This window comes from Sinohyriopsis cumingii, chromosome 3, assembly GCF_028554795.1.
Source record: "Sinohyriopsis cumingii isolate HCF-2022 chromosome 3, ASM2855479v2, whole genome shotgun sequence".
In the NCBI taxonomy this organism is placed as follows: domain Eukaryota; kingdom Metazoa; phylum Mollusca; class Bivalvia; order Unionida; family Unionidae; genus Sinohyriopsis; species Sinohyriopsis cumingii.
This window is the reverse complement of record NC_142963.1, coordinates 74,449,388-74,461,879: the sequence shown is the minus strand read 5'-3', so window position 1 is coordinate 74,461,879 and position 12,492 is coordinate 74,449,388. Positions and strand designations below refer to the sequence as shown.

Genomic DNA, 12,492 nt, shown 5'->3' with positions numbered 1-12,492 from the left:
ACACATACGGATATATTCATGAAATTAAAAAGTTTGATGATGTAAATCAGATTAAATTTACAAAACATTGCTGGCGATCTGTGTGGAAGAACATCCTTCCTGACAAATTAGAAGATAACATATTGCTAGAAAAGGACAAAATAACAAAATGTCTCTGTTCTTATCAATTATCAGATTTTCTACTATGACTGTAATTGTCATAGAAGAATAAAACAAGTATTTATCTATCTACAATTAATAATTTTGTTATGTTTAGGAAAACAATTATTAAAGTTAAATAAAGAAACACTTTATACCAAGTTGCCTGAGTGATTGAAGGAAATGTTTTTCATTCTATATGCTGCATTAATATGTCTCCTTGGTTGGAAGGACAAAACATATCATAAGAGTATCATTGATAAACCAGTAAATTTAAATCCTAGCAGATCCAGGTAAAATGATCATTTATCATAATCTCTTAAAAAGAAGAAAACAATAATGGCACATCGAATTAAGCAACAACATGCATGGTGATGGGATATTTGCATCTGCTTTTTGACCTTTGTTTGCTAATTAGTTCGGCTCGCTTTATTTTACTATAGTTATGTTATAAAAATTTGCAGCTTTTTTTTAAGTCAAAAGGACACACATATATATATATATGCATAAATGCAGCTGATTTTTAGTCCCAAACCTAATAGAGACTAAATAAATATTCTATTAGTTTCATCTCTTCATAAGTTTAAAATTATTTTGAAAACCTTCCATAATAAAAACTGTATTCAAAATAACTAATTTTAAAATTTTGAAAATCCAACTTGATGATAAGATATACGATTTAAACATAAGCACACAATTAGCATAAAATTATATTCAACATTTTCATCAGCACAACAAGTACTATCATTTAAATACTTTTGTGTATTTATATATGAAATATGATTATAGATAGTGTATCACTTCCAATGCAGACATTTTTCCATTTTGGTGTTTGGTTTGAGAGACTTTTTTAAATTACAAAAATCCTTCTTGAATCCTTTCATAATAACAATAGTCTGCATCACATGTACCCCAAGCACAACAGCGAACCATTTTTCTGATACATTTTTGTGATTTTCTGCGTAATTGTTCAAGTTTCTCCGCAATATAATACGAGAGTAATCAAATGTGGTCTCATGTTTGTAAGTGAAAAGGGTGGATAGCATTACGCGTAACTATGCAGTGAAATCGATACCTACTTTTGATTGGTCAGTGTACCCAGTTTGATTAACAAAGATGCAATAACTAGAACACCTGCAACAACTTACCATTGCAAAGCCCTGTGCTTTTTCACTGCACATTCCAACCAAATTTGCTTGCTATTGAGTGAATAGCGGATATATTTCATTTTGTATTTTCATCCACTTGTTGAAATATATCCATTATTCACTCATCTCAAGCAAATATCCTCTTGTAATTGCAATCTTTGTACATCTATCTTATGACCCCTCTCTCTGGGACCCCAGGGGCAGGAGCCAAAGATGATCTTTATCTTGCAGATGTTTACCCCCAAAGATGCTAAGTTTTGTGAAATTCAAACCCAGTGGTTTATTACATTTGGAGATGTGGTAATGAACAGACAGACAGACAGTGTATCACTGTGTCCCCATTGCTTTCTTAAAAAGTATAGAGATAATAAGAGTCTAGTGGTATACTATGTCTGACCTTTTCTTAGCTATATGCTTACACAAAAATTTAATCATTGGCTTATTCAAAGACTTAAACAATGGCTTACACAAAAACTTCAATATTAATCTTCACAAAAACTTAAATATTGGCCCACACAGAACTTAAGCATAACTGGCATACACAAAGATTTAAATACTGGATTGCAGAAAAATTTGAGCATTGTTGTACACAGAACTTCAACATTGGCTTGCACAAAAAATTAAACATTGGCTAAAAAAACTTCAACGTTGACCTGTGCAAAAACTTTAGTATTGGTGTACACTAAACTTATACATTGGCTAACACAAAATCTTCAGGATGGGCTTACACAAATGCTTAAACATTGGCATACACAAAGACTTTGTCTACACAAAACTTTAGTATTTGTTTTACTTGTATATTAAACATTGGTCTACAAAATAATGTGAACATTGGCTTGCACAAAAACTTGAACACTGGTCTGTAAATAAATTTCAACATTAGCCTACACAAAAACTGAAGCATTGGCTTACACAGAAACTTCAAAATTTGTTGAGCTGACAACTTCAGTGACACAAGCATTACTATGTCTCACTTTTTTGCCCGAAATAAAGGAGGAGATTCCTCTTTTTCCTCCTCCTCACCATCATCACACTGGTGGTGGCAGTGGGTTAGCATATATGTTACGATTGTAAGGTTACAAGGGATTCAATTTTAATAAGAATAATCACTAATCTGCATGTGTGACCCATTAAAGCATAAGGCATAGTCTGTAAACAATGGTTTATGCACTCTTTGTTTAATTATTCAGTTTTATTTTTAAGCTATTATTGGTTTATTTAGGCATGTCTATTGTATGCCTAACTCAAATGATCATTACATTTCCGTTGGAGACATAAACAAATCATCATACTTCGTTATGTTTGTAACATCTAGGAACTGAAATGCTTTTATTTTAAAAAAAGTTGGTAAAGTAGAACAGTAAAAATCAGGAGACAAGTTTTTCAGAGTGTTTGCTTGTACAGACTCCCACATATCCTGCAAAAATTAAAATCCTGTATTGATTGCTATTGATTATTGAGACAGCGATTTCTAGACGAAAAATAGTTTTCTTCTGACGATCAAGTCTGGATAAAAGGTGCTTCATTGTATTTGACTTTATCTGTAACTTTCCACTGGAAATGCTAATAAAATCCACCATATGTAATGGTGCAAGATGGGGAAATCCTACCTGTGGGTCAGAATTTATAGGCAGGAATGAGGCTTTGTGAGTTCCTGCCCACAAATTCTAATCTCAGTAGTGGGATTTCCCTATCCCTTACCAGTGCAGATGATGGAATATTTTTCACTTATTTCTAATCAGAAAGGAGTAGTGGGGGAAGAACTTAGTTTATCAGTATAGTTGTAGCCATAGAAAGATGGGGTATTTTCTTACAAATTTTTACTTCATTAGATGGGCATTAGAAGTTTAGTTTGCAAGAAAGAATTTGCTATAAACAATAAATTTAGTTTATGAACTGGAGAAAAGTGTATTTTTAGTGTTCAAAACACTAGAAACGTTGCAGATATTCATGATATCATAAGCAAAAGAACATCATCTAAAGCGTCACTGAGTGCATTCATATACTATAAGTATATCTGGCATGGGCAAACTGTGTCACATAATATAACAATGAAATTGTTTGCTTGTATTTTCAGGAACAAATGTTTCCCATGCTGACTACATTCCATTACCTGTAAGAGATCCTGCCATAATGGAAGAAAGGCAGGAGGATTTTCATGACACTGCCCTGATGGATGACCTGCCCCAAGGACAGTCTGGAGGGGACATCAAGGCCAGGCATAATGGGGGAAGTCATTATCAGAAATATCAACAAGGCCACCATATGCATCCATTACCCACACAAATATATGACAGGTAAGATAAATAATCAGTTATCATAAGGAGCAATTATAATGGGTGGAAGTCAACTTTTCAATGTATGACAAATTTATATGTGTGACTTTAAACCTATAAATACTTTGGAAATATATACACTGTGAGGATCAGCATGAGGCATTAGGAATCCATTGTACACATGATAGTTCATCTGAACCTTTTTCCACTTTGTTGTTGCTTTTGATTCACACCCTACTTCATCGTGCATGTATAATGGACACCTATTGCAGTGATTGAGATTGATCAGGTTTGTTTCTATTCCAGCTTTTAGGAATTATTTCTTTTCTATTTTAAAATATTAGACTGGCAAATAAGCTTGATAAAATCTTCTTTGTAACTGCAAAATGCCTTCTGCATCAAAATGACATAAATCTGAAAAAGATATGAAGGTGTGAACAGGAATTGCTTCCCTTTTTCCTTATATCATTAGTTGTGTATATTTTATGCTTCTATTCAGGTTCTTGTTTGTTCACTTTTTATGTGTCTGGAGCATGTAATGTTATGAAGTTGTTGATCCGTTGGTCTATGCATTCATGTGTATGTTTGTCAGTGTTTTTGCATTTTCACACAATATCTCCAGTTATATACTATCTACCTTTACCAAACTTCATGAATGGCTTACACTTGGGGTTAGAAAAGCAACTTTTGACAAGGTCACTGACGGACAAAAAAAAATTGTTCCTACTCAACAAATTCAGTTGTACATATTAATGAGGTAGCCTGACATCTGATTGGTCAAGCATGTATTTCTCATCACATTTGGATTAAACATGATATATCAGCTGGTATCATCAAGATTTTGGATGAGCTTGATCATGTGCAACTTCTTGATATATTCTATACTTTATTTTTCCCATATGAAACACTCAGATTGGACAGTCATGCATTAGAAAGTTTCAGAAGGATATTGTATGCGATTTTGTTGTATTTTATAAATGACTCATTCACGTGTGTGTGTGTGTGTGTGTGTGCGTGTGCGTGTGTGTGTGTGTGTGTGTGTGATTTTTTTAAGAGCCATTTCAGCTTAAAGGAAAGAAATTTGCTATTTTCTTCATATACCATAGTCCTATTTTCCAGGTCAGGGTCACAACCCAATATTTTATATTTCAGTAACATTTTCCATGGAATTTTATATACTTGTATATTGTCATTAGAAGATATATTGTATTCCACACTTGGGGTTCGATCTTCAAGGTCATGGTTATGGGTATACATTTATTGGTTGCCTCTTTCTGCTTTATATCTTAATCATTTGAGATTCAGGGATGTATCATGGTGCACTTATTTTTCTATTTGAAGGCATCTCATGTATCACAGTTAAAATATTGCCTTCAGTGTCAGGGTCACTTATAGATTTCTTTCTCTTTTCTGCACTTTTACTCTGTCTTTTAAGACTGATACAGGAAATTTGGTTACTTTCCATTCCTGCCTGGTAACATTGTAGCTGTCACAAGATTTATAGCCAGTTGTCACAATGTTTATTGACCTCATCACAGTAGGCAGTGGGGCAAAAAATCAGTGAATTTGTTAGCATCATCGCTGGATAATTAAACTTGGCAGGTAATTATAAATTTATGAATCTTTTATTGAGAATGTGCATGTACCTGACACAAATGCTAAATATGGTTTAAAATTTCAGAGAAATTGCTATCATATAAAATTACATAAGATAAACTTGATTTATCTGTCAAATATCTATATACACCACTCCCTCGATAACTTGTGCCTTGATAACTCATGAAACTGCTTATAACACGTGTTCAGGCATGGATCCCATTTTTTAAACCAGATAAATACCAAAAAAGTAATCTATATTTGTTGCACTTCTAGAAAATCACGATAAAAATTGGTAACGGAAACTTTTCTTTTTCTCTCATTTTATCGTTGAAAAAACAGTAGATATGACCTGGAAATTTTAATTGACATTATGAAATATCACCTTTTAATAAGTCATATAATTTGTTACATTTTCTTATTTTCTTTCCAAACGACATTCTTTTACACCATAATTAACGATATTAATAAATAAATAAAAATTTAATAATTTTTTATCAAGTTAAATTTGTGTTCTAGTTCTATCTTTTAGTTCCATTTAAGTGTAGTCATCATAAATGCAGCATTTGTTGTATTGTGCACTGAATTAAAAGTTGGCCTTCTTTGTATTATCGCGTCAATTATGTCTTTTGAATCAAATAAAGGAGGTGAAATTACAAAAAAAGAATCATGGAAATCATATATGCATAAGATAAAGCGGCCACGTTCATATGTCGGGAGAACTCACTTCATTTGATCAATCGAACTTTGTTATATATGTTATTGTGTATGTAATCTAATTGAACTACCAAAAAATAACCTACTCGATCATAGCTGTAATCAAAGATAGCAAGGCAACCAAGTGAAATGAATACTTCGTAAAATAAAGAGCTTTGTTTCGCAGATACAGACCATTGTGGGGAAAAAAAGTTTCAGATAATTCCTGAATTGCCACTTAGAGATATCATCAAGGATGATAAGAAGTTTAACTTTTACCTGCAGTGAAATCACAGTATCAAGATTTTACTAGTTGAACAAAACAATATTGAGTTTCGACATAAATGAATATCTCACTAAATAAATGTCGCATGTTTTTATAAAAAAAAGGAATCTTGAGTTAGTCTAGTTGCCTGCTTCACAGACTCCCTGTTTCACACAATGCTATTTCATACCACTCCAGGAAACAGACTAATCAGCAAAACAAAAAGCAGTGACATAATACTCAAATGTTTTGCGTACATGTGATGGTTGTTGAAATCAGTTGGAATAATAAAATGATCTTTCAGATGTTCGACATTTTGAAAATAAATGTAATTTATGCAGAATAACTAACAACATCATCAGAAAAGCGCTTTATTGACAATCATTCCCAATGTGATTATAAAACAAGGATTCAGTCATTAAACAGCCCAGTGCCCACCCCCACCCCCACCCTTATTTTGGATGTCTAGTGGATTGTTTTTTTAGGTCCCTTGGTAACTTGTGCCCTCGCTTATAGTGCAGTTTATGTTTTTGGACCCCGTCATACGCAGGTTGTTGAGGGAGAGGTGTATGACCATATTCTAATTAGTATTATCAGCACATAATTAAAATTAGTATGTTATGTAATATCTTTATCTGAGAATTTGAATTGTTTGATGTAAATGCTAATCATGGGCTGCAAAATTCACAAAACTTCAGGTAATATATAGGTATCTCAGCTAAACTTGATTTATCTGACAGGTATCCATATAGTTTGTCCTGAAACTAATTCACATTATCTGCAGGTAGCTGCCTAAAACAAACTTTAATTTTTGTGAATTTCATGGAAGATACCCATGAATTACCTCAGATACATTATGTGCTAAGGTAGGTGATGCTAACTGAAGCAAGAAAATTCAAACAAATAGGATAATAGCATATTTGTCTCAGATAAACCTAAATATATTACCAGGACCTGAGTTGCATTCATTGCATTTTCTACAGATAACCACATATTGCATGAAATTTTATGTCAGTTTTACAGTTAGGTTTATACTAATTAAAGTGCAAGCAAAATTCGCAAACTTTAATTAACATAGACTTACCCTTGGAGTTATCATTACTAAAGTGCTCTTCATTACAGATAACTGCTATCTCACCTTTGTCTGCATGGGTTTTAAGTCTCAGGTTCAGCTAATATGGGTATACAATAAAGTTTGCTAGTAGGTTCCTGTGGGTTAGTATTTTATTCTGGGTTTTCTCTGGGTTCTTCCTCCACCAGTTACACTGACTGCTATGTATGACCTATCTTGTGCTGAAAAGTGGCATTAAACCCCATTAACATCATCAGCAACAGCAGATGAGAATTTGAGCAATTGAGGTGGAATTTTTATACTAGTACACTCAGAATTCTTTGTGACAGGTGCACACTGCAATGATGGAAGATGCTTGAGCAAGTATATATATATAGGGTTAACTGGCTTTAAATGATGAACAGACAGATTGGTGGAGTCACAGACAAAATCACTTATAGAATATATATATCAGGTTGAAATAAATTGTTCAAATCATCTTCAGTTAATAGATAATTTCTGCAAATATGTATCACTGTGACCTACTTTTCACATTTTACTTCTGTAGGTTAGGTTTTTGCATTTAGCTCATGATCACAGTTTGTTTTGTGCATGGTATTAACATTCTATCCTATAAAAAATCAAAATTTGTTGATGGGATATATCTTGATGAGCACCGTGCTTGTACATACATTAAAGAATGTCACTGTTGTACTAATGTGGGTTGGGTTTTTGCATTCAGCTGATGATCACTCAAGTCTTTTGCATACTGTGTACATACTGTTTTATATAGAATAATGAAAATTGCTGAAGGAATACAGCTTGATGAGTACTACTACTTTCTAATTCATTTGAGGCCTCAGCTGTAGTGATTAATTGAGGTAATTACTGATGCTAGAACTGTTACTCAAAGCCTGCGACTTTTGCAAAGTACAATTGGGCTTCTAGGGATGGACAGTGCACTTTTGGTACATATTTTAAGAACAATGACATCAGCTCATATTATTACCTCTGCTTTGATATATAAATAGGTTTTTATAAAAATATATTATGTCTTCTATATCCTGTCATATGGACTGTCATTTCATTCAGAAGATCATGTTTTGTCTAATTCATTTTCGGCATGATAATTAATGCTTACAATGGCCACTGGTTGTACTACTACAAACTTCTAGAGGGAAATTATGTAATCATTGATTACATGCTTGTTATGCTTCAATGATAGACCTGAGTACCAGAAAGTACATGCATAATCAAAATGATGCAGAATAAGAGCACATGTCAATAACATTTTGTTCTTACCAGTACTTGTTCATTATCTTGTCTTTTTTAGTAGTAACTTGAGTATTACATTGAAGTTTCCTTTTTTTTTTCCAGTACATCTTCCTTTCAATTCTCCACTTAAAAATTGACCAATATCAGCACCAAGATACACTGAATTTAGTTTATTAGTTTATTTTACAAAGATGTCTGACTCATTGCATGAAATGTTAAAACTATATTCAATTTCATAATTTATTGTTGGTTTGTATCAAAGTAGATTTAGTTTTACCTAAGTGGAGTATAATTTTTATCAACAAGCCATTGATTCACCAGTCCCATTTTCAAATTTGCTAATATGTATCACAGCTGAATTCATATTTATGTCTAAAATAGAAAGTAAAACAATCAGCATAAGGAAATAGTTTAACCGATTCGGCCCCGATCCCGTCTATAGGCTTGATGAGGCTGTACCCTACTTCAAAGCCCTGCAGCATCAAGGCCATTTAAGATAGACCAACGTGGGTGGTATTAAAAAAAAGCAGACAGATATAGCTCTAAAATGATATCAAATAATCAGGAAGTTCTAGTTGCACTACAAAATACAGTTAGAAAAAGCTCATTTTTTGGACACGGTTTTTTTCCACCCAAAATTCGCTCGAGATCGGAATGCGATTTTGTGTCCAGATTTTAGACCTTTTGGCCTCAGATCTAAGGCATACTGGTCTTAACTGCACACAGACAGGTGAACCTTTGCAAAAACTAGGATAAGGTGGGCATTTGGAATGAATTGCGGTCTCCATACGAAAATGATGGGTCTATTAAGCAAAACAAAAAGAAAAAAGAACTCCAACTTTTACCCTTCTGCTCATGCGCAAGCAAAATAACCAATGGAAATTGATGTTTCTAATACAACTAGGCATTATTCTCATGGATAATCTGTTGAAAACTGCTGTATTATGATGTATTCAGAAATAGCACCCCAAATCTTGTTCATACGCACATTTCAGGCAAAAACGACAAAAACCTCTGGGGCCGAATGAGTTAATAGTTCCACTCCTGTCATTACCATATATGAGAAAGAGCAAAGTACCAAGCATTGATTCTTTTGGGAACTCCACACAATATTATCACAGGGGGAATAATTACTATGAACAATCACTAGCTGCTGTCCATTGGTCAAATAAGATTTAAACCATTTGATTGACTTAGATTTCAGACAATCAATTTAACTTTTATAAAAGTATATGATTATTGACAGTGGCAAAAACCTTCTGTACATAATAAAAATCATACTAGTAAAATTTCCTTTGTGCATTTCATATCTAATCTATTAAATCAAGTACTACAAGTATATGCTGAGAAAAACTATCCAAATCCAGACTGATACTCAAAAAAATGTTTATTTTGGATTAGATAAAACTCCAGTTGTAGTATTACAGCTGTAGTATTACTTTACCCATTTTTCTGAATGATAATTCTAGTAATTACAGGCCAATTTTAGTCTTACGAATACTCACTTGAGTCACTGAAAACGTGTTGCTAACCTTAGTTATTCTAACCAAAATGAGCAGTCTAGTTTGAGGAAATCACATCCTTGTCAACAGCCCTCACAGAAATGAGTGATATATGACATTAGTACTACTGTATGTACCTTGACTTTAAAAAGACATTTAATTTTGTAGGTCACTGTTATGACTCTCTGGTCTTAAACTAAGTAACAAAAGAAGTGAAACCTACAAGTTTATTAAAATCAAGAAATAAATTTATTTCTCAATGTTACAAAGTACAAAGTAAGAGGAATGTACAATACTGTGTATTAAATCCCAAATAATCCTATAAGATCTATCCCAAGTCCAGAAGTATAGAGTGTTCAGAATGAATTCCAATGTTGAATTGCTGATGTACCAATGGTCTTGATATTAATAATCCCGAATGTCTTTGAAGGAATTCATAGCAGTCTGAAAAATAGTGATTTAGTCCAAAAAGTCAAAGAGTACATTGTAATTTCAGTGAATCATTTTTTATATAAATAATTACTCTCAGATTATATCTGAACACAACTGAAAATAATTCTACAGTCTGATATAAAATAGAGTAATTTTGATCTCAGTATCATAAGACTGTTAACCGCTTGACTTAATCACATAAGTCAGTGAGCATGTATAGGTAGCACAAGAACGTTTAAAGCTGGTATTCTACAGGGCTAAGAATTGTGTCCTTTGTTGTTTTTAATCTTTGTTATGGACCTCCCACTCACTAGTAAGAAGTGCAGTATATACCTTTGTGCAGGTGACACAACATTACATGCTTCAGCTTCATCTTTTAATACCTCCTCCTCCTCCTCCTCCTGATATCAGAATCCTGAAACTTAATGTGAACATCCATCAACTGGTAGGTTATTGTCTTAATTTAATAAGACAATACTGTGACAGAATTTTAAAATTACAAAGTAAAGCTGCACACACATCTTGATAGAATATTTGCTTCACATTTTGAATCACTGTTCAAAAACAAGATCTGATGAAATTTGAACAAAGAACTGACTAGAGTAATTCTGGTTTAGTGCTTTCAATAATATTGCACCACAATGTCTACAAGACACATTTAACCAATCTGGTTATGCAGTAGATCTGTGCATTGCCAGCTTGTCTGCATTACAATACATATTGTGATACTTGGGTGGCAATACAATACATACAGTGATAATTATCATTCATTTAGGATTGTGTGTATGTGTGACTTGGATTTTTAACGTAGCTTTAACAATTTTTCATCATATCACTATGATGTCTCCAGTGGGGCAGTTTGTAGTGATGTCTAGCACTAGGGCATCATGCCGCAGACATGTAGCATGATGTCCCACTCAGTTACATTATCCTGACATCAGGCCAACCAGTCCTAACACTAACCTCTTAATGCTGAGCACCAAGCGAGGCAGCTGTTAGTTCCATTTTTGTAAGTCTTTCATATGATTCAGCCAGGGATTGAACCCACAACCTCCCGCCTCGGCTCTAACCACTAGGCCACCGATGCGGTCATTTAGGACAGGATACAATACATGTTGCAACATAGGAGTGATGATACAAAATGTATTATGATACACACTTGTATCTTAACCATTTTTAGTTCTGCAGGTCATGGACCAAAGGAACATGTGTGATGGCATAATGTTTGTCTATCTGTTAACACACAATTGTTGTCACTACTCCTCCTAAACTACTTGGAGAAATGCTTTGAAACTTTACACACATTCATGATCTAATGGGTCCTATATGAAAATGGGACATCTAGTAAAAATATTGTTATCACTGCTTCTCCTGAAGTGGATGATCATGTTGACACGTGTTTTTACTTAAGTTTTGCTATGATGGCTAGTTGGTCCTAAAGGAAAGAGTTGTGCCAATCTGACATCCAATTTGGTTGCCATGGCAACCATTAAAAACATCTTCGTTTTTGCTATTCCTTCTGAATGGAAAGTCATATTGAGATGGGTTTTTTGCCAGAAAACCTCCTATGGTGTTGAGTTGGTCCTGAATGATAATGGTTATGCTTGGACATTTACTGTTGCCAACGGTCACATTCATCCCATGGTCTAATAGGTCCTATATGAAAATGGTGCTGGTCAGACATTTAGTATAGGCACCACAGCAGCTCTCTTAAAAATCTTCTTATCACTACTCCTCCTGAATGAAAGGTCATATTAACATGGGGATTTCATAAAGAGACTTCTTAGGATGTGTAAGTAGTCAAAATGGTGCCATTCTAACATCCAGTATGGCCACCATGGCAGCCATCTTGAAAATGTTGTTATCATTACTCCTCATGAATGGAAAGTCATATTGAAATTTGTTTATTGATCAGAAGACTTATCTAATATCGGTTTTGTAATAAATTAAAATGGTTCCACTTGAACATTTAATGTGGTTTCCGTGTTGAAAATCTTACTATCACTTCTCCTGAATGGATGATCATATTGAGATGGGATTTTCACTTAAAGACTTTTTATGATGTCTACTTGGTCCTAAATGAAAATGATGCTTTTCTCACTTCCAATATAGC

At 33.7% G+C, this 12,492-nt stretch overlaps 1 protein-coding gene across 2 annotated transcripts in view; it reads left to right on the top strand.

Moving 5' to 3' along the window:
- Window positions 1-12,492, top strand: part of LOC149803114 (transmembrane channel-like protein 7) — a 111,553-nt gene that overhangs the window by 1,207 nt on the left and 97,854 nt on the right. For both annotated transcript variants that reach the window (XM_089952722.1, XM_089952723.1), the window contains exon 2: window positions 3,364-3,583. In XM_089952722.1, the coding sequence (XP_089808848.1) occupies window positions 3,364-3,583 (220 nt within the window). The remainder of the gene's footprint in view (window positions 1-3,363; window positions 3,584-12,492) is intronic.